The following is a 24,073-nucleotide window of genomic DNA, read 5'->3' as shown; positions in this document are numbered from 1 at the left end:
GAGGCTCATTCGCACCAAAAATAAAAACATTCATCAAGTTTGTATGCTTGAATTTCACCAATAGCATTGAAAGTCTCAGCAAAGCCACAAAAGCAGTTTCCGGGTACAAGCCACAATAGCATTGAAGGTCCCCATCTGCAACTTCACACCAAGGCTAATTGGCTTACCACATATCCTCAAATCTCAATACTAGAGGAAACTTTTGGCACGGATGTACATTCTGCATGGTGGTGCTGACTCTGTTCCAGCTTCGCCACGCCAACTCCGAAATCAAAGACTCCTTAGCTTCATCATTAATGCTTTAAACAACTCTGTTAAATCCATCAGGTTTCACAATATGTACAGTTAAAAAGAAGAGTTAAAAGCCCGAATTACAACATTTCTTATTATGATGAATTAATCATACCTTAATCTGTCCCTCCCTCAGGATAAGTGTTGTGGAATCATTGTTGAGATAGCTCGCAATGCTCGCTTGCTCCTCGAGGTAGCAAAGTAATTTTCCTTTTTCTAAATGCAACAACAACAACAACTTGTACAAGGTTGCTGAAGAGACTAGTATAGTATTAACCTTGCTCATCACATAAAAAGGAGTGATAGGCTAACTCCCAATAAAAACATACTTCAAGAATCTATCACTGGTATACTAAAACCAATCCCCCAACGCAAGTGATCCTGAATCAATGTACACAATCATAGTCATAGCAATCACGATACATAAAGCAACCACAAGAATAGTACCAGTGGTCAGTTGAAGTTCTTTCCAGAATATTTCTTATTTTTGGGATTTTCTCTTACTTGATCAGCACCAAAAGCCATAGCGCCACCAGCACCTATTTACATGATAAGAAAGGAAAAACACTAGGAGGACATACTGTACTTTATTTACCCTGTAGTCTCTGCTAATACACCCCTTTCATTTATGGAACCAAGATTAGATTTTAAAAACTCAAAACGTCAAACAAATAGAGATATAAGACCTAACTCAACAACAAGGATCGAATATGCAATACCTGTATTGTATTGTGTTGTATAAGAAAGTGCCGTTTCAGTAGGTAATTTGGAAACTGTAGATTGTTTCTTTGGGCACCAGGAAACAAAAAAACTATCCCCAAAGAAAATGGCATAGCCTGTATGGGATCCCTTAATCTTATTTATATTAAAAGAAATTATGGTTACACCATATTTACCCTTAGGGTTACACCTGGATAATAAAGTGTAAATTACAATCTATGATTCCCTCCCTTATATATGATAAAATTATGGAAACAGAAGATCACATTGTGGATTCATCTCTTCTGATAATTAATGAACTTCATGCCATAAGCAAAGCCAAAAACAAAGAACATGACCCAACACAGATGTGCCACAACAATGAAAGGCAGGGCTTCATAGTCATAACCAAAGTAATCTTTGAGGAAAACCTTAACGGTTATATTGTTGCTAGCTCCAGGTACAACAACAGTAGAATCAATGTCGCCGACTTGTGACGTTACAAGACCATACAATGTCAATGAAACTGGGGAAGCCCAGTAAAACCATCTCCACCAGATTGGTATTTGCTGCAACCAAATCAATTTAACACATTCAAGGGTAAGGAAGGAGCCAGGAAGATTTATTTATTTTCCGCTTTTTCTGTCGATGTATTCGTTTTTTATGAATTCAAGTTCTTCAGTTGAAATTTCTTTTGTTTAAAACCAAGGACAATTTTGGATCGATTAAGGGAAAGTCGAGTCAATTTTAACATGTAACTTTAAGTATAAAGTTTAATTAAATTTAACATGCATGTTAGCTAATTTTTCTTGTGCTTCAAACTCAAAAGGCCAGCTAGTATGAGTTAAAGCCTTAATTGGATCTATAAGTGGCAGGTGACATACCGATCTAGGAATCAAAAAACCAGCAAATATGTTCCAGAAGCCGAGGAAGAAATTCATTATAATGGCTGAAATTTGATGGCCCGGTGAAAGAGAAACGAGCATCATTCCATACAGTGTGAAGTAGAGGAAGCACATTAAGATGAAGTAGTAGAAGTACAAGAACTTCCCGATGTTCCATTCAAATCCAATCATGACGTAGAGGAGTAGGGTGTAAACAAAAGTTTGGATCACATTGTAAATTGCTTCTATTGCTACCTGTAGAAGATGGAAAGCAAAGATTAGATTGTTTGATACGAAGGAAATAATAGATACGGAAAAAAAATATATACTACGTGCATGAATTGACTCAAATTACGCACAATTTATTGGAAAGTGCGGGAAATGATAACCTTTACATAACGCATTGCCTGTGCCCAAACTTAGTTTTTACATTCCTAGTGCAATTAATTTCAAACCGGAGCAAATGTTATATTTCCCTGTAATGTGAAACCAGTATGTAGCTCGGGCGAAGCGCCTATTCTTATTTATGATATCGTATTGTAGTGTTTGCACATGTTAGAAAGTTTTGTGGCTTTTTATTTTATTTTTCTTTTAGAAACAATTCTGAAACATTTTTCTATACCTTCGATTTTCCCTTTTTCGCTTTATTTATAATTCACAACATTTATATAATGTATTGATTTTGAGAATGAAACCACTAATAATAGGCAACTTAGTTGGTAGTACCTTTAATTATATTGTAGTTGTTCAAATCTTACGGTGAACATTTTTTTTGGTACTATGTGCGTAGTAGTTATGTAATGCTTAATGAATGATATGGCAGATTTGTTTCCCCCTTTTCTTCCTCTCTATCTCTCCTTGACAGGTGAGGGTAATCTTTGAAATTTCATCCCAGATTGAATTGCAAAGTCGTTTAAGATGGTTTGGAGTTTTGGACATGTAAGAAGAAAATCAAGTGATGTCCCGGTTAGGAGGCTAAAAGGGTTGCAAAGTGATAGAATTGCAAGGGGTACGGAAGACCTAAGAAAACTTGGAAGAAGGTGATTGAGCACGATATGAGCCTACTTGTGATTGAGGAAAATATGTCTTTGGATAGGACAAAGTGGAGGGAGAGAATATACGTTGATAACGTTATTTGACTTATACATCTTCCATTTTTACTCTTTTAGTTTACTTCTTGCGTTTTGCAAACCATTTTTTTTTCCTTTCAAATGTACCAATTGTATTTATTTTTAATTTACTCGTTTTAAACTTTACTTATTTAAACTTTACCTCTTATTTTACTTTCATTACTTTCATTTTCCCCCTCTTCCTTGTTTATTCTTTTAACTTCACGTTCATGTCTTGTTTGATTGGTCACATTGACGATCTCCTATGTCGATTCATGTTAGTCGACCCCAAATCATTTTGGGACTAAGGCTTTGTTGTTGTTGTATTGAATTACAAAGTCGATATATGAATTTGCTCTCTCCTAATTGTAAATTTAGTTGGAAGAATTTTGACAACCAGAGAGATATTTAGATTATGGGCAAGATTTGAGGAGGAGTAATGGAAGAACAGTGGAGTTATACGGTGGAATAGAGGAATAGGTGGGGCCACGTTAAATGGAAAAGATAGACGAAAAACGTTAAGTGGTGGTAAAATTTAAGAAGTTAATAAAGTTAAGGTGGTAAAATATATAAATAAAAAGTATAAGGTAGTTATTCACAAAGTGGGTAAAATATAAGGTGGTTATTATAAAAAAAATCCTATTAATATAGATACATTGTTACATTACCTGAGAAAATGTATAGGGTAGTGTAGAGTACATCCTTGCCGCCTTTTCACGATAGAAAATTGTCCTCTCAGTGGAAACAACAGCTTGCACAGCAGCAGTGTTAGTACCCCCAAGGAAAAGTACAGCAGAATACATGGCGCCTAGGAGATTGAGTAGGTCTTGTTGTTTAGATCTGTTCCAAAACAATAAGTGTCATATACTTGATACATACGGAGTACTTAGTAGTGTAGTACAGAGTATTAACTAATTTAAGCATATTTAATTAGCTCCTCTTCTTTTCTTATAATTTTGGGACACTATGAATACTTCAAGAAAAATAGCTTAATAAGTACATAAAACTCACATTTTGCCTCCTTTATTCCAGAACAAAACACCAAAGACAAGGCCAATAAAAACGGTCATGAAAAATCGAGCAAGATTGTATTCTGAGTTCCTCCAATAAGACCAATATTGCTTCCAGAAACAGGCCTTAAATTGAACTAGGAACGGTTGGGAGTATTCACTTAGGAAGTACAGATCCTTAGAACCTGGTGCAGGAGAGCTGAGCTCTCTAATCATTTCTTGATTCCTCCTGAATACAAATATATATCAGATTTAATCTCTAGCTTTCATCATGAATAGTTGACTTCACAGATACTCCGTATATTCATGTCTAAACATATTTAAATTGTCACATACTGATAAAGAGAGGAATTTGCATAATGCTTTGCAAAATCCACATTCAGCTGAGACTCTACTTGAGGAGTACTGATATCAAGCATCCATGTCGCAGGATTATAACCATCCTTGATTTTAGGCACACCAGGAATGGCCTAAAATGAACAAAAAATTTGAGTCAATAAAATTCAACGATAATTCAGCATCATTGAAACATTATAAAAAGTAACATTTTTTTAATGTGGAGGCAAAAAGGATGAACATAAAGATTCACAGGAATACTATACTTGTAAAAGACATTAATCTGATTCCCGTCGTCTGCAAATAATAGTATCAATTGATTTTGGATGTCCAGAATTACAAAATGGTACAGTAATACTTTATGGTTGGAATTTGTATTATATCCCCTTATTAAACTAATTTACGAAAGATAGAGTGGTAGGGAGGGGACAAAAAAATAGAGTCTCTGTAAAATGAAATTTAACTAAAGATGTTAATTGTCAAAGTTAAGCATTAGAGACTGTATAACTACAAGTGCATCAAGTGAATCACGTACTTCAAAGTATTGAATGAGATCACAAGAGTGGTGACCAAGGGGTCCTGCATAAATTATTTGTCCTCCCCTTTTCATCAACAAGAGCTGCAAAAATAAAAACTATTATCAATATACTTCATGTGAATAAAAAGATGGAGTTTTAAACTAAAAATGAATATTTTTTTCAAAATTATACCTCATCAAAAGCCTCAAAGATATTTATACTTGGCTGATGAATTGTGCAAACCACAGTTCTTCCAGTGTCCACAGTATTTCTCACAGTGCGCATGACAATAGCCGCAGCTCTAGCATCAAGCCCGGATGTTGGTTCATCCATAAAAATAATGGATGGATTAGCTACTAGCTCTACTGCTACTGTCAATCTTTTCCTTTGTTCTATTGAAAGGCCGCTCACACCGGGAAGACCAACTAACGCATCCTTAAGTGGTTTAAGCTCAACCAACTCCATTACTTCTTCAACAAACATCTGATATTCAGATGAACAGAAGTTTACAGTTTATGTTAGGCTCGTGTTTAAGCAAATATCATTTTACAAGAAAACAAGGTATCATATATTCATTTGTGTGGTAGACGAAGAAAAGAAAAGTAGTGTTTGTTAGAACAGTAATAGTACTTCTAGAGTTGATGATCTTGGGAGCCAAAGGAGTACTCTTTTGTTAATGACAATGATTCAGTGAAGCATGTATTTGACAAACCTTTCTTTCTTTTATGTCTACATCTGAAGGCAGGCGAAGCCAAGCTGAGTATATTAGGGATTCATAGACAGTTACATGAGGTGAATGGATGTCATTCTGTTCACAGTAACCACTAATCCGAGCAAAAGTTTCCTGCTTTTTGGGGTACCCAGATATCTTGATGCTTCCTTCAATATGTCCACCAGTCTTTCTTCCGGCAAGCACATCCATTAGTGTGGTTTTTCCCGCGCCACTTACACCAACTAGTGCCGTCAATATCCCAGGCCTTAGAGCACCACTAACATCTTGTAACAACTGAAAACGATCGTCTTTGCAACCATGGCCTTTCATTTCCTGTTGAAGAATAAATCATCACGTGCATTAAGCTTTGAATTTTCACCATAAATACATCATAGTGTTACCAATTTCAATAAAAAAAAGTAAATGTATTCAAACAAAATCTGACTTACAGCAGTCGTATCCACATAGTAATTGACATGGCAGAATGTTAGTGAAAGAGGTTGGAAAGGCAAGACCATTCCTCTTTTCGGAGCACCATTTACTAAAGAACTAGTACTCTTTACAAGGGTACCTTTATCCTCGCGCTCCTTTTGGATATCATCCTCCTCCAACGGTATAGTTCTGGAATGGCTAATAGCTGAAGAACCATGGTTAGTAGTGAGTTAATATTTAATTGTGATGTTTCTAAAACAAGAGATCAAGGACTCACGATTTAAGTATGTCAATGACAGTATATAGAACAAGTTGAATATGAGAGTAAACCCCAATAGAGCTCCTATACAAATCCAGAACCAATACTGTTCTTTAAAAAAGCCTCTCGAGGATAGTATGACTTTGCCAATGGTTTGTTCATGGATTCTTGAATCCGTATTAGGCTGCAGATTTATTTGTAAATATAAGCATATAGAAAAAAAACACAATGAGTCGAATGAATACATGCAGATTAAGTATAATCATCTTTTCAGTATGTTTGTTTCAACAGAGTATAATACTATACTATTACAAGTTAGCGATTCGCTAAAAAACTCTGCCTCTTGAATTAATTTGAATTTCTCATTTTAGTCTGGTCATTTTGCCTTGGATATATACAAGTAAAATGATCATATACACAGTACTCTTAAAATATTTATCATATATACCACATTACCACGTGAACCAAATTGATCGTTTCAGATGGTTTATTACGAGAAGAAAACTTTATAAGTTGGTCTCCTAAAAACATGAATAGCCTACGAAGGAAAAGAGGCCAGAAGGAGGCAAAAACAAGTACACTTACCGTGCTCCAACGCTTGTCAAGAAATTCATTAATAACTATTGCATTTTGCCCATACATCATAGGCGAAAGGTAGTATGCCCATTTCATCCAAGGTGCAATGTCATCTGTAAAACCCACACAACGTAAATAGGGGTACAATAACAATAGCAGAAGTTCTCAATGCTAGACAAAACATGTACATTATACTCCATCAAAACATTGGAACTTGAAAGCAAAACATCAAAAGCAGGCAAAGTTGAATAGCATACCCTTTGCAATTATGAAACCACCTAGGACAAAAACGGACAGCAAGGTTAAGCTGCAGATGGTGCTAGCAATAACCATTGTTCTTCCAACGGCACCAAGCAAGCGAAAGAGAGACATAGCCATCTGATTTGTGCAGAAGAGTGCTAGCCACTGGCAAAAAAACCTAATAAAATCACACATTAGTTTAATTTGAATGGTGAGAAATCAATTCCTACTGGCAACTCACGTGGGTTTTTCATAGCTCAAGTTTAGTTTGTAAGTGATCAATCTCTTCTTAATAATATTCCAAAGCAAATATGAAATATTAAAAATGGCATGTCGCCTTACCTACTAACAGCCGGAGCATAACCTACAGTGTAATACGTGAGAATAGTCCATATTGCAGATTCCACGAATGACAGAGGTATTCGAAGGACACATGTGGGTAAGGCATACGCCCATGCAGGGTAGAAGAAAAGATCCCTTTGTTTGTAGAAAACCGGAAGGGTAAGGACTGTCATAGGAAATTCTGCCATTCCATTAAACATCATATTCATGAGACTGAAAAATAGAGCTCCCAAGTATTTTCCACCATCTGCTACTGTTTCGTGGTGCATTGTTGTCCTCAGAAACACCGTCATGGTAATCAATGACATTATGGTTAATTGTGTTGTTTTGAAGATGTAAACAAAAGAATTCCTCTTCATCAACATCCACTCCCGTGAGAAACACGCCTTTAATAGTTTCCAATTGGAGATACCATACATTTCCTTCTCTAGAGCATATGGTGATTGGGCTGCTTTAGACTTATAATTATAAGGAATGCAAAGATCCGATGATAGTTTTTGCCCGATTCGGAAAGATTTGAAGGCTTGAGCAAACTCATTAGCAGAAATATAACTGTGTGATGACAGTTCCTTAGACCAGTATTGTGCTTGGTCTTTCTTGGAAGTTACCTCTAGCAAAAAATCGACAACTTCTTTTCTTTCAGGGCACTTGAATCCCATGTTCTCAAAAAACTCAAGAACATCTTCACACGGGCCCTGATAAATAATATGGCCTTCGACAAGAAGGATTATATCATCAAACAGCTCATATGTCTCAGGAGTTGGTTGTAGAAGAGAAATGATCATTGTTACATCCATCATATGAACAATTTGTCTTAAATTCTTGCATATGCGAAAAGTGGTGGAACTATCCAATCCTGTTGATATTTCATCCATTAGAAAGACGTTTGTTGGTCCAACCAACATTTCACCTACATTACAATCAGCCAAATTAATTTCCTTTCTAAAACTTAATCAAAGGCTCACCCATATGGCCTTACATATATTAGAAAGTACCTAAAGTTAAACGCTTCTTCTCACCACCAGAGATACCCCTCCTCATCTCATCACCCACCATGGTCTCGGAGCATATATCTAATCCCAGTAACTAGTAAAAGATAAAAACCGTTAGTCTACCAAAACACTCATGATTATTATCACTAACAACACTTGGTTTCATTTTGCGTTGTTGACTTAAAAATTAAATGGTGTTAAGGTCTCAAAATGTAAGCCTTACTCTAAAGATGTGTTCTTTGCAAGTAGTGCAAGTTTAGTTTAGCTGTCATATAGATCAATTGAAAATTATAGTAAGTAAAGATTACAAACCTTGAGGACATAGTCAGTAACTAGACTACTTTCTTGACCTGGAATTGCTATGGCCTTCATGAAGACATCAACATCAAAATCTGGGGTGATCCCTAATTGCTTCTCTTGTCTTAAGAGTTCTTCCAAGAACTCATACTGATTTCCAACCCCTAAACATCGTCCTGAAAAATCGAGTGTCTCCCTTACAGTCATTTCTCCAAAATGAAGATCATTTTGACTGATATAAGCACTTGTTCTATGGGGAACAATTTGTGTCAACTCGTGGCCATTATAAGTTATCTTTCCAGTTACCTATCGACAATCAAATAGGATAAGCCAACATTGTAATTGTAAGATTATAAGAAATCATTTCAACATCCAAAAAGATTCTTAGATTTTGCAATATAACCTTCAAACAGATGTTGAGTTTTGAACATCTTTAGCTCCGATTCTAAATTGTACATCAATATATATATAGTCATTACAATCCAATAGACAGTGGCATTACACTCAAATAGACAATGGCATTACAATCACATAGACAGTGGTTTATGTACGATTGTTCATCGTTGTATTACATCTACAGATGACATGTATCTTTCATCCATTAATTTATTCTTTTTTACATTTTTCTCCTTTTGTTATTTATTATACAAAGTATTTTACAGTAACACCTCTTCCACTTCATCTTCCTCGTCAATTCACCATTTAATTCATATTATTTTCAACTTTTAAATTCCAACTCATATATTTCCACTAAAATCACAATTCATCGACAAAATTAGCACTTTAAAATATTGTTTATCAATCACTAAACGGGATCAGAAGCTAGTTAATAATTAAAAACTGAACATGATTATTTGTGGAAATTAAACATAATCCTTAATTGTCCACTTTTATCCCTTATTAGTCACGTTAAACAATAATCATACCCGATTATATCCTCTGATCCTCTCTCATTTCCCAGGAGAGGCGGCCGCACAACCACTCTGATAGCTCTATCCACCACCAAGCCCACAGGCCCACCACCATTAAAGCTGCACAACCTCCATCACAAAAATCCCACACCGCCTCCACCGTCAAAGTGCACAGCACCACCTCCATCATCAAAATCCCACACCGCGTCCACCACTACAACCCCTTCTCTCTCTTACAAATCCAAATGAAGCCCCACATCCACCACCAAAACCACAATTGACTGCCCCAATAACGATAATTACTCTATTCTCTCCATTCCCCCATTCGACCCGGCGAGTCAGACCACCCTCTTCTTTATCTCTCTACCTTCATGATCCGCAGATGATGATCCGCCTCCCCTTAATTTTGTATCCGTCATCTGAACTCCAACTTGATTTTTTTTTCCGGTGAGATGGTAGTGGTGACAAGGTTTGAAGTAGGTGTTGCTTGTTGGGGGGTAAATACGGTAGTGTTTTGATGAAGGTGAGGTGACGGCAGTTGCTGCGTTTCTGTGTCAATGAGGTTGGCGGTGACGTTTAGCTGAGGGTGTTGGTGTGGGCCGAATGAAGGTGGTCATAGGGCTGGGCTTTCGGAAGTGGGCTTTAGTTACTAAAACTGCTCTACTAGACCGGAATCTTGCACGTGTTTTTCCTTTTTTCTCTCCATATTTAGGAATTACATACTCCGTAATTCTTTCCGCATCATATTTTTTATTTACACTATTTATTACATTAAATTTTTGATCAACTTTTGTGATTTATACGAAAAATTGCACTCATGTGATATCTTGTTAGATTCGTATCGTTATATATGGTTTTAAATATTAACTTTTTGTTATTTTTTTTTATACATAATTCACGACATTAAGAGTCAAACTATGTGTTAGAAAGAGTCGATTTAAAGTTGTGTCAATTGTATCACAAATTTTATTATTGTTAAAGATAAATATAAAAGTTGATATGTTGAAAATATATATTAAGAAAAATCTAATGATATCTCACACGATTATGTTTTTTCTAATCATAATAAAAAGATAAATACATAGGCCCTGTTCGGCAAAATTAGCGGTAGCGGGTAGCGGTTAGCGGTTGAGTAGCGGGTAGCGATTAAAGTAGCGAGTAGCGGTGAATAGTAGCGGGTAACGGTTAGCTATCAAAGTAGCGGCAACTAATATGAGTGTTCGGTAAAAGTAGCGGTTGATATTATAAAAATAAAAATAAAAGCAAGAATATTATTTAAAACTTTATTATAAATTTGTCAAACGCTACCCGCTACCTTAAACGCTACTAATTTTAACGTTTGACAAAAGCTACTCAACCGCTAACCGCTACCTAAATCGCTACTTTACCAAACACTTACAAATTTTACAAGTAGCGTCTTGACTAGGTCAAAACGCTACCCGCTACCTCAAACGCTACCGCCGAACACGCCCATAGAGCATCAAAGTCATAGTGTGTTTGACAAAAACATATGAAGGAATTATATTGTTAGTTTCTATTTTTTTATCCGTTATATCGCATAGTTTTAAAATATAATTTATCAATAAGGTATATATCAAGAAAAACACCTTAAGGTCTTTTTTTAGCCTCCCGGCGAGTGCTTGTAGTAATGTAGTTTTTCCAGAGTCTGGAGGTCCCAAAAGCAATGTCATCCTAACAATGTAAATATCAACGCACAATGAAGAGACAAAAAGCTACTTACTTTGATATTTACGAGTAATAAATAATACGTCATTTTAAAAAATTTCTAGTTTTAACCTTAAAACTCCGAAGTGTTACAACTCATACAGAATAAAACACAAATGAGAAGAAAATACCTCGAAGGTTTAACAATGCCACTAACATCTTGAAGTATCTTGATGGTCTTCTTTTTTGACGGGGTAACCCGTATTAACCCAAGGATCATCTGCAAGTGCCAAAAACAATTAAAATTTCTTAACTCCTCCTTCCGGCCTTCAGGAGATGGTCATAAAATGATAAACCGTGTCACAATGATGACATGGCATGCTCATGTGTCATAATTTAAATTGGAAATTAAAATATTTAACTTATATAACCTATTATACACCTTTCATAAAAAGGTAAGAAAATCCTAATATTCTAATTTGTTTCCTCCTTATATCGACTACCTTATCTATATATTTTCATAGTGAAAATATTATGATGATGCATAGCATACGTGGCGCCTATATGTACAATTAAACTCTGACACGTAAGATTGCGACAACTAAATATTGTCACAACTTGCGACCTTTATCATCACATAGAATAAAAAATCGGAAAAACAAAAAAAAACAAAACAAAACAAAAAAACGGAGGGAATATTTAAAAGAAAAAAAATAAAGGATTTGGATAATGTGTTGATGTAGTTGATTACCTCTAGGATATTCATCGAGGAATTTAGCAAGGTGGGTAACGCTCTGCTCCCTACATGTACTTCTCCTTTCACTGACAAATGCTCGTATCTCAATTCAGTATTTGGAATTTTTATTGCAGCCCTATTATGCCACCCAAAACAAAATTAGAAACTTACATACAAGCTCTATTTTTTAATCATATAATACAAATAACGAGAGCAAGACGTACAAAACATTGCGAAAAAAATACTAATCTGCCACGCAGTGTCTTAGTTATACGCACTAGTCGAAATAACGTATTATTTCCGTCCTTTTTTAATCTTTATGTTTGGTATCATGCATACGATTTACGGAGTAATAACTAATTAATATGGGTAAAAGTTCATTTTTTTGTTTAAACAATGTAGAGTATGTTAGTTAATTAATAATGTTTTTACTTATATTCAAAAATAAAAAATTCTTCTTTTGGGATCTCTCCTAATCAAAAAAATATTCAAAATCTGACATTTATTGTCTTTTTGGATAATATATTTTACTAAAAACATGAATTGAATCCACTAGTTAATATAACAACCAATAAGATGGTTTATTTTATTTTTCCACTTAATGAGAAAGTGTGAGGCCCTAATTGAAAAATGAATTTGACATAATATTAAAATAATCAATTGGCACAAATTTTGACAGAACATAAGGGCAAAATTTGTGTATTTTTATTACAATAATAAAATGAAATGTTCCAAAGGTAATAATTAAAAAGAGACGTCCAAAACAGTAAGAATTTCTATTATATAAAGGAAAACACTTGACGCGGCGTCAAAAAAATAATGCCTATAATGCCTATTAAATATTATTGTGTGTGTATTTTAAAGATGTTTACCAAATCACCAAATATAAATATTAAAATTAAACAAAGTATCAATAAGAGGGCAAAAGTGATTAACCTATTAAATATTATTGTGTGTGTATTTTAATAAAATTTCAAGCGCGCATAAAAAATACTCCTTCCTTCCCTAAATATTTTTCCTGTTTTCCCATGTTATACGGTTGGAGAAGGAAAATATCATTAATTGTTGTACTTTTATGGGGAATTGTTGTTTTTTTTATTCCATTTTCACAAGAAAACAAAATAGTTGAAAAGGTTGTAAGTCAATAAAATTTAAGGAATAAAAGTGTCAATTCATTAATCCATCCAAAATTAAACCGACTAATGAGATTACAATGTCTTTTATTGATAAACCAATACAATTACGAAGTTAAAATTTCAAATAGAAAATTAAAAAGGAAAGAAAAGAAATGAGAAGATCATTTCATTACACCTTAATAGAAAATGGAATAAATATTTAGAGACGGAGGGAGTATAAAATTAGATGTATGGATGATTTGCATTGGATTAGTGACATCCTACGTGGGTTGGGATACTAGTAGAAGTTAGAACCCAATCATAGATGCACTAAGGCTAAACATTACTTTCTCCTTAAAGATGTTGTGATCCAATCCAATCCAATCAAAGTAAAGTCTATCCTTTAATTTAGCAAAAGCTAAAAGCTATAAAGATTAAAGTTGTGGAGGACACCATAGTTGATTAGTTGGTCCCTAACAAACACCAAACACTCATTAATGCAATTTAAATGATTTTACGTGTGGTAGTCATGGTCATAATTACTAATTAGTAGTTGTGCCATCTAAAAATCTATTCCCAGAAAAGGAAAATTCAGAATTGGATTCTGATTTAAGGTTTCATGTAGTATCATATTTGCATGTGAGAATATGCTCTCTTTTTTTTTTTTTTTTGGAGATGAAATTAAATTCCAACTCTAAGTGATTATTTTAGGCCTTATTTTTATAGACCCGTCATATTCCCACTTATTTTCGTCCGTACCAAACATTCGTTTAAAGACCGACTACGAAGCTAAGGTAGTCGGTATTTCAGCCGGTACACTTTGCCGATTATTTTCCAGTCGGAAGTTTTGAGGTCTAGGTTAACACTGGCTACACTCTACTGACTACTAGCTAACAGTCGTCGGTAACAACTTTACCGACTATTTTTGGCTATTACCGATTGTTATGGCTGGTCGGAAATGAGGCAATTTCTTGTAGTTCTCCGTTCATTCATTAAAACTTGTTTTCACTTATTTTATGAAAGATATAATACTCCGTATAAGTTAGTGATCGAAAATAAGACATTAGTCAAGTTCAATTTACAACCCAAACGAATTAATAAGTTTTTTTGTGATAAGATTCAATTGAACATAGTGTGACCTCAGATTTATTTTTAATATATATTTTGACATATGGTAATTTTATGGGTGTTAGTATCTATATTCTATTTCTAATTTTCCTCAAAAAAAAAAAAAAAACTTTATTTCTAGATACTTCGTCGCCACAGTTAAAAGAAAAAACCATTTATAAAAAGAAGTTAAAACACGAGAATAGCGCATATAAAGGGGAACTTCTTTTTTTTTTGGTTTTTAAAATTTTGGTTGTCTAATGCATTTTATTTTCTTAAACATAGGATAACAAAAGAGCGCGGACGATATCTGTAGATAATGTTTAAGGTTGTCAAAGTTCCTAAAATACGCCTATTTTAAATATAATTCCCAAATTACCGTCCACATCATCACGTATATTGCAAAATTTTATTTTTCCCCAGCTCATATGTAAACCGCCAACTCAATTATCATCACCAACAACAAAAATGGTGAACCAGCCAAAACTACAATCAATACGCCAATAACTACAAGTTCTTGGTCCAATTCAAGGACACCGCAAGAAAATTTACAAGGCTTTTTATCCAATTTTAGCAAAATCCACAAAAGTACAAGTTTTCTTAATCAAATTTTAGCAAATCCCAAAAAGAAAATTACAATTCACAATAATATGGATTATATAAACATCAAACTTAAACTAATACGAAGTATTAATTTGATTTAGATAGCAATTTCATATAATAATTTTCATTTTAAAAATAAAAATATTTGGCAAATTTCTTGTTGCTGCAGCCACAGTGCTGTTGGTGGAAGACGAGGACGACGGTGGTCAACAACAACCGGCAGCGAGGGGAGGCGTTTGGACAGGAGGGAGATCGGAGGTCTCCGTTTATTTTTTTTATTTTTTTTGGAACTTTTTTTCTTACAGGTTACTCAGTTGGGACTTTTATGAGTTATGAGCGTTGTATTTGTGAAGCTTCCCCATTAAACCACTAATTCAATTGGCAGTTCACTCTTAAAACCGCCAATTTAGTTAGCGGTTTATTAGAATAAACCACTAATTGAGTTGGCGGTTTTGTGTTGTTTTATTATAAATGGCTTGATAACCATTTATTAAGCAACGAAATTTGGGACTTCCGAGGACCATGGCATGCTTTGGCTAACGTAAAATCTCGCCCCTTCAAACGGTTCAACCAATTAGTACGTGTTATAATAATAGACATAACATACTCATCTATATCTATATTACAGTAATATTTAAACATAAAATTAATGCAACGTGTCATCGAATTATTAATTATTGTCATTTTTATAAAATTTTCTTCCTCATAACCTATCCTTTGCTCTTCTCCGTAATGTCTTTTTTCATACAATAAATTTTATTTGTTCACATTTCAATTCAACTTAATTTTATCTCACTCAAAATACACCATCTCTGTTATTTCGAAATCGTGTAAAATATATTGTAAAATATATTTACACTTTTCATTTAGTTTGTTTCACAATATTTTATATATTGTGCTTTACTCTATTTTGAACATGAAATCTACTACCTTACATGTCTTAACCCATAATATTTATAATTTCTCATTCACATTCTCCCACTTTATTCATTTTTTTCTTACACTCATCACTCACCTTTTTACGCATTTCTCTTGCTTTCTCCATATTTTATTATATTTAACCAATTTTTTTACTCTTATCCTAATATTTGTACAATCTATTAATTTTATTACTATATACCAAAAGAGACACCAGAAATTGACTGACACGTAGTGCGATTTTTTCCCGCCAAAAACCAATTTCCCAAAAAAGGTATCTGTTTACCTCTTTTTATAAACTATTTATGTATGAAAACAAATTTTAGTTTATAAATTATGGCAATAATAATACGACGTAATAATAATTATTCTAAATTGGTAATATTTTAATCAAATTGCTATATTAATAATGGAAAATATATCACTCAATATTTTGATTAAATTATCATATTAGCATTTTAAATATGCATATTAGATGAATAAATTTAAACGAGTATGTTAAAAATGTTATAACTATTAAATATTTTGTGAAAAAGAATATCAAAATCCGTACGATGCACGAGATCTAATCTAGTTGTAACAATAACGATCCCTATGTAACGGAGATACTCCGTAGTACTAACTCCGTTTCTGAAAGTTCTATACACTTTGGAAAATGTGTCCAAAGTATAAAAACTTTGACCGTAAATTCTCACTATTATATACATCAAAATGTTACATGTAAGATCTTGTTAGATTGATTTCGGTATGTATTTTCAGACTATCAAATTTTTATAATTTTTTCACATACGAAATTGAATATATATTAGTATTTAAATATTGCATTGGAATTCGTACAGATAGCAACTGTAAACATCTTTTTGAAACGGAGGTAGTAGATAATATAACCAAAAATTAAAATTAAGAAAGTGTTAAAAACTGAGTTGTATGAGTAGGACAAAACTTACCGATCAATTCTGTCCCTGAGTATTTTTAGAAAGTTGTCAAAATCATCCTCCACAAGTTTGAGAAGAGACTCAACCAAAAGCTTCATCTCTTGCTTCCCCAAAATTTGAAGATCAACCTCTTTGAGATCAACTTTACCATCATCAACCACTACCCTTAACAACCCTTTTCTTATACGTGTATAACTTGGCAACCGTTGTAAAGCAGCCCACCTCTGCTCCACCTCTTCCTCCTCCACATGCTTGTTCGTCGTAGTACTCATTTTATCAGCAACCTTACAAATAAATTACTAGAATGATATGATGAATAAAAATATATGTAATGAGTAATCAAATGTAAGTTTTAGACGACACGTATACTGTCTCAACTTAATTAATTATATTACCTCGATGACAAGCAACAAATTAATCAACAACCAAGATTATGCTGTAATTATAACATTCTATGACTCATGGCCCGAGATTTTGATCGTGCGCGAAATGCGGTGCGCGGTGGTGAAGTGGTGATTATAGAAGCGGCAAAATTTGATTCACCGTCTATCAATAGTTTGGACCCATATTTATTTATACATAAACTTATAAGGCCTACTTTATTGCTTCATACATCACACACCATATACATACAAGGCCGGCCCACTAATAAAGTATCGTATTAATTGTCTGTTGGTTCAGTGGAGATTGGGGCTGAATTTGGTAGGGAGAACTTGTGTGAGGACTGGAACCTATCCACCCAGAACTCGCCCAGAATCCGAATTAGCCCCAAAGGTGAACCGGGTACTAACACCAAAAACTAATAAGGTACCGACTTTTTTCAATTTCCCTGTTTTATTAGGTATTGTACATTTCTTTGGTGTCAATAATCTGAATGAGATACAAGGACGTTACAAATTATAAATAGGGTAATCGATTGAAACTTGTTTTTTGATGCTAATCGATTGAAACTTGTAACTTGCCAGACTATTATATATATATATATAAATTCTCAGTGTGTGTTATTAGGTCAAAATATCATTTATACTACTTTTAGAAGGGAAAAAAATGAATGCACGCTTCATGCACATACTAAAGAAGAAGAAGAAGAAAGAAATTTGGAAAAAGTAAGTCAATGTTAGAAGAAAAAAAAAAGTTAAACTTAATTTAGCAAAAGATAATTTCTTAAAACATTTTATGCTTATACGGTCCTTACAAGACTCAGGGGTACAAGGAAGTTTTATCCAAACTGACTATGGCAAAGAGTATATAAATACACCAAGTGGGTAGTATACATTTTACGCGAACTCTATCGACGTTTTTTAAACTAAGACTTCTTAAAATTCAATCAAATTTAGCTCTTCACCCATTAAATTCATTTAAGACTTGTAAATTTATGTACAATATTAATTTTATTATTTAATTTAACTCACACACCAAATGTTAAGTTGAGTCTTAGTTTTTCAAGACTCAATTTAAGACTTTGTTAAGATTCGTCTACTTCAATACTACAATTTCTATTTGTCTTATCTTAAGATTGATGAGACATATACCACGTCAGCACAATTCAAATCTTAAGACATGGGGCTGATCATGCTCTAACGTTGTAATATACTGCATACTCTCTTATCTCTCTTCTCTTTTATGAAAAGATAACGATTATCACTCCCTCCCATAAAAATTATCGTATTGCACTTGTTTGGGTCTAACTTTTTTTTTTTTTTGGCAATTGGGTCTAACTTTAAAAGGACTGACCTTCGATTCTTAGTAACTTATACAGTTATACTTTCTTTGTTTTTATTACATGACACAATTAATTTATGGACATTATTTATAGAAGCTCATTTGACCTTCATTTTGTGATTTATGCTTAAGGAAAAACATAGTTGTCTGGAATCTTATTAGATTCGTTTCAATAAATATTTTTTAAATATCAATTTTTCATAAATTTTTTATTATCTATAATTAAAGATATTAGTGTTTGAAATCATACATTGACAAACATACCTAAATAATTGTGTCATTTAAAAAAGAACGAAAGAAGTACATACTTCGTATATAGTAAGAAACAAATAGTAACTCATATTCATGTTAATGTATATTTAGAATAGTTTACGTTTAAATGGTCTACTAGAGAATAAAAAATAAAAATAAAAATAAAAACGAAAAAGTAAAATACAACGATTTTAAAGGCGCCTAAAGCACCCGGTGACTCAGTAGTGGCTGTAGTGCACTTGGAGTCATGGGTAGGAATCAAATCACGTCATTGAATTTTCATGTAACAACATTTTCCAATAACCATGTTTTCTTTTTCTTTGACAATAACGGCCCAAGCTCTTTAGTTTTTAAAGTACAAAAGAAATGTTGGCCAACTTTTGCATGTGATTAGAATGTCTGGTCCTGATAATTTACGAGCCTTATGAAGTAAGAAATTAGAGCCCTTATAATAAAGTAATTATAATAAAGTAATTAGTATGAGTGATGGATAGCTCAGTTGGTTAGAGCTTTTATTTTGATTTCAGGTGATCCTGGGATCGATTCTCATCCCGTCCTTGTGGCTCATGTACACAAAAAAAAAAAAAATAGTATTAATCTTGTGTTAAGCACGCCTTTTATTATGTTTTAAAGATGAGTTTAATTTTTTCAATTTATAAAAAAGATTATATTTATTTTATTTTGTGTTTCACTAAGAAAATGATGAAAAATAGATATATAAATTGTTATATTACTTGAAATTAATAGAAAAATTAAAAGATAAAGGGGCATTCAATTTATTGGAGGAGAAGGGGCATGATTTATTTATTTTTGGTGTGTGGTGAAGAGACATGAAATAGGAGAAGGAAGGAGCATGAAATTTAAAGAAAAATACGATTTGGAACCAGAATATTGTGTCAATTTCAAAAAGATAGGGCATGAGTGCATGACTGTGGGAAGAATGAGAAGCTTCCTCCAAAACAGAATTGGGCAAAGAAATAGTAAAATTGAATCGTGTGCTTTACTCAAAACTCGTCTAAAGAGTAAAACCTTTAATAAGATTGTTTTCTAAGATATGCAGAGATATGATGGCAGGCTTTAAACAACTATATATAATCATTGATGTTAATGGTAGAATTTGGTTGTGTTGGAATCCTAGAAAAGTTTATGTTACCCTAGTCAGTTAATGTAGTCAAACTCTTTATTGTAAAAGGATGGATATTACTTCTGGTACCACGTTTTATTTCACTGTGGTACATGACTTTAACTCTGCTGATTTAATTTGGGACGGGAAATGTGGAGGTTCATCACTCTTCTTTGCAACCAAATTCGAGAACCTATGGTGCTCCATGGTGACTTTATTTTTTGTGTGTTATTGGCTGAAGACAGAGTTAATGGCGTGGCCGTCTCTGAGAGTGATGTTCGGGGATTTTTCGATTGTACTGCATGCAAGGTTATCAAAACCGGGATTGTACTTTGAATCGGAAGAGACTCTTAGAATTGAATCGTAAAATTAAATCGCAGAATCGTAAACAAATATAATCAAGATTTTATTCTCAAATTTCATTTAAAGTGCTTACATATATTATAGGTGAAATACATAATAATTGAAATATATAGTTGTTTAATATCTAAATAAGCAATAATTATCTATTACGCTAGATCTCCGTCTCTTTTTGTTCTTTATGTTTTCCTTTTTGGGTGTCCCAAAATGTTATTTACATTTCCTTTTATATTATCACATAAATGCTTTAATATATATTCTATCAAAATTTGTGTCAAATGATGATTTAATTTAACCAATTAAAGTCATTGGGTCTTTTAATTTCTCACACTTTTCCATTGAGACATTAATTTATTTATTTTCATTTTTCCAATATCAGAATTTTGATAAAAGTCAAAACATAAATAAACGTAATTTGCCTTGTTTAAATTAAAAAAAAAAGGTGAATCTCAATACACATTAATTAATCGTTAAACCGCGTGCAAAATACCAAATGTAAATAACAAAAAGAGACGGAGGGAGTAATAACTTTCTCAGCATGATTCAAAATTGACGAGGTTTTCGCTAGTTAAAAAAAAAGTGTAGAATCGTGTGAAATCGTAAATTGAGTCGTAAACTATATCTAAATTGTAAAACCATAAAATTCTACGATTTGAATCGCGATTTTAATAACCATGGTGAGAAGATATTATACATGGTGCAAAAATCAGGATGGGGATAATAGAGTTCTTTCCCAAATTGATAGGTGTATTGCTAATGTCTATTGGCTTTCTTTATTTTCTAATGTTATTGTGGAGACATTAGAGAAAGGGATCTCTGACCATTGTCCTCTTTTGATGGAAACTTTCAGTCAAGTTGTGTGCAGACATACTCCCTTCAAATTCCTAAATGTTCTAATGGATTTTTAGGGTTTTGATGACATTGTGCAGCATGTCTGGTCTCAAGATTGTAATGCTAATCTTCTACTCAATGTATGGTACAAGCTGAAGAACTTAAAAACTCCTTTTAAGGGAGTGAACACTGTTCATTTTAAAGGAATCACTAAGAAGCTTTATCATATCAGGGATGATTTGAAGGTTGTTCAACAACAATTGAGCCAAGATCACTCTAACTTGCTTCTTACCACTAATGAGAAAATGTTACTTGGTGATGTTGAATATTGGGCAATATAGAAGAACAAATTGGGCAAAAAAAATCCAAGATTGATCGGAATATATAAGACCGGTGATGTCAACACCAAGTTTTTCCATGCCTATGCCAAAGACAGACAGATCCAGAATACAATTAAATTTTTTGTTGGTCGTAATAGGGTTAGACTTCAATCTCATGTTCAGTTTGTTCAGGAGGTTAGAAGCTTCTACCAGTTATGGATGGGAAGTGATGCTCCTCCTCTACCAATGGTTGATAGAGTCGTGATTGCAAGAGGTCCTGTTCTTGACCACTATCACCAGTCTATATTGTGTGAGCAAATTATTTCTGAGGAAATTAAGGTGCTTTGTTCAGCATGGACTCTCTCAAAGTACACAACAATGATTGTTTTTCTTGCACACAGATGCAATTTCTTAATACCTGTGTTTTTCACCAAATAAGAAACATATTTAGAAACGGAGGGAGTATTATGCATCCTCGTACTCTGGTTTTAAATACACCCTTTATATTTTACCTAGTTACATGCTCTACTCGATCATGAGCATGTAAGTTATTTTATTTGAGAAAGTATACATTTTTCGGGTGCATATAAGAAATTTCAAGCTAGATTTTGATAAGGACAATTTTCCTACTACCTTCATTTCAAAATGATTTGTACACTTCACGTTTTAGTTTGCTTCATAATGTTCTTTACATTGTGCTATGAAAATGTACCATCTTATCCCATTCGGCCATCCCATAAAATTTACAAATTTTCACTCACATTGTTTTTAATCATTCTTTTTCTTACACATACCCACCTTTTTTACATTATCTCTCTTACTTTATCCATATTGTATTATACTTACTTACATTTTATTTATCTTGTAATTTGTACGAATAGTAATTGTAAATACCATTATTAAACAGATGTAGTACGTCTTAAAGTTATATTTATTTTAGTGTATCGCTATTCAACGTCCTCGTACGCTAAAAATGCCGCGTATTTTTATGAAATGACATTTTTGCCCTTAACAACAAACTTCCACCTTCCCCCTTCTCTCCGTTTTGTAACATTTTCCGGGAACAAACATCCGGCAGCCCCGACACTCACCACCACAAAAATCTGGCAGCCCCTTCTCCACCACCATCCTCTTCACCACCGGCTCCACCGCCATCTCCTTCACCACCATCTCCTTCACCTCCTTCACCGTCTCACGATCACCACCACCTCCTTCATCATCTCACGAACACCACCTGTTACTCACCACCACACACCATCACGCAACAACAGCACCACCGCACAACACCACACACCACTGTGGTCATCGACCATGTGGGCAGCCTTGTCGTCGGAGGTTCAATTTTTTTAAAAAAAATTGAGTATCACTGCCGCCCAAAATTGGCAGCGGAGCTCCATGGTGGCCCACCTAGAAAAGGCGGTACCCACCATGGCTCAGCCGCAGATCTAGGGTGGCATACAATGAAAATTCTTTGCATACAATTTCTGATAACCGATATAGAGAATCTTATAATAGTTTAACTTGGACTATCAATCATATTATTATAATAATATCAACTTTTTAAGGATTTGTGTCATATAATGAATACAGATATGCACAACAAAAGTTAACTATTGAATTAATGTATTTAACAAGTTTGTCTCAAACATTTTTAGGCCCTTTGTTAACTAACAAAATGAGCCCTCTAGCCATATAATTTCTTCGTACGAAGCATATACTTAATCTTAAATATCAAAAATAACTTTTGCCACATTCTCATTATCGTAATATTTTTATACGGAGCACGAATAATAATTTATTCGTTCATATTATTGAAGTATTAATAGCATGTTGATTGAAATTTGACTAATATATCGTAGTCAACTATATCCAAAGTCATAAGATCTAAATGATTAAGTTTCCTTATTATTAATAACAAAATATTCTTTATATATTAATGTAACTGATTGCAATATCACTTTAAAATTTCGTGCAAAATAAAATTTATATATGTAAATGGTGAATCACACTTGATGATGGAGCGAGTTTGGATTTTAGATTGGTCTGAAGACAAAGTTAGACGTAGATGATTGGCTAATATTGACTAACAAAAATATTTTTTTGGTGGATGGGTATGAGGATAACACGTACCCACCTTGGTGATGGGGTGAGTTTGAATTGATTGGATTTGAGAACACTCACACAATCCTAATTATGTATGTCACTTTTAAATATATATTTTTCAATATTATAGCTAATACAATCTATTTTGATAATTTGTACTCCCTCCGTCCCGGAATACTTGACCTGTTTTCCTTATCGGGCCGTCCCTTAATACTTGACCTGTTTCTAAAAATGGAAATACTCTAACAATATAATATTATTTCTCACTCCATCCCTATTAACCCACCTACCCCCTACTCCATACAAAAAATAATTAAAAATTCAACACCTACTCTCATTTCCCACTAACTACATTAAAATAATACCCCACTATCAACTACTACCTATTAAATTAAATAAGTCAATTCAAATCCCTTAAACTCTGTGCCGGTCAAACCGGGTCGAGTATTCCGGGACGGAGGGAGTAATAAACTTAGGTCAATATATTTAAAATATAGTTGAAAGGAATATTGGATTAGTTATCGAATATAGTGATGTCAGATTGTTAGTGGGGTGAGTTTTTTTGGGAGATCCCCTGTGCATCCACACCAAGTGGGCGGCGATGGAGGAAACTTTAATGGGTGATGGGGTTAAAAAATGTAATTGTCGCGGGTGAAGGGGTGATGATAGATTTTA

General features: G+C 33.6%; 1 protein-coding gene across 4 annotated transcripts; it reads right to left on the bottom strand.

The window, feature by feature from the left end:
- Positions 1-1,134: 1,134 nt before the first annotated feature.
- On the bottom strand, positions 1,135-17,246 carry LOC110785537 (ABC transporter G family member 39). 4 transcript variants are annotated; one of them, XM_021989999.2, is made up of 20 exons: positions 17,083-17,246; positions 16,700-16,986; positions 12,025-12,145; positions 11,465-11,553; positions 11,216-11,300; positions 8,713-9,003; positions 8,404-8,494; positions 7,409-8,318; positions 7,084-7,244; positions 6,836-6,939; positions 6,269-6,434; positions 6,009-6,196; positions 5,560-5,892; positions 5,040-5,330; positions 4,865-4,948; positions 4,330-4,463; positions 3,995-4,222; positions 3,652-3,823; positions 1,875-2,129; positions 1,135-1,559 (listed from the first exon to the last, which is right to left on the bottom strand). In XM_021989999.2, the coding sequence occupies exons 2-20, from the start codon at positions 16,957-16,959 to the stop codon at positions 1,287-1,289; spliced, it is 4,236 nt and encodes a 1,411-aa protein (XP_021845691.2). In that variant the 5' UTR covers positions 16,960-16,986; positions 17,083-17,246; the 3' UTR covers positions 1,135-1,286. The 4 variants fall into 4 exon arrangements, with proteins under 4 accessions (XP_021845691.2, XP_021845684.2, XP_021845699.1 ...); XM_021989992.2 differs by having other exon boundaries at positions 16,700-16,971; XM_021990007.2 differs by lacking the exons at positions 11,216-11,300; positions 11,465-11,553; positions 12,025-12,145; positions 16,700-16,986; positions 17,083-17,246 and adding an exon at positions 9,624-11,127.
- Between the last annotated feature and the right edge of the window lie 6,827 nt (positions 17,247-24,073).

The sequence above is a fragment of the Spinacia oleracea genome, chromosome 2 (genome assembly GCF_020520425.1).
Source record: "Spinacia oleracea cultivar Varoflay chromosome 2, BTI_SOV_V1, whole genome shotgun sequence".
NCBI lineage: Eukaryota > Viridiplantae > Streptophyta > Magnoliopsida > Caryophyllales > Amaranthaceae > Spinacia > Spinacia oleracea.
The sequence above is the reverse complement of the archived record's forward strand: the minus strand, read 5'-3'. Positions and strand labels throughout refer to the sequence as shown.

What these genes read in the sequence shown, in the direction of transcription:
- LOC110785537 (XM_021989999.2), bottom strand. Translation starts at nt 16,959, where the DNA reads ATGAGTACTACGACGAACAAGCATGTGGAGGAGGAAGAGGTGGAGCAG. An exon ending in TTACTGACTATGTCCTCAAG is followed by an intron (nt 8,495 to 8,712) that starts GTTTGTAATCTT and finishes ATCTTTTACTAG; the next exon opens with TTACTGGGATTAGATATATG. An exon ending in GTTTTTTGATTCCTAGATCG is followed by an intron (nt 1,560 to 1,874) that starts GTATGTCACCTG and finishes ATTTGGTTGCAG; the next exon opens with CAAATACCAATCTGGTGGAG.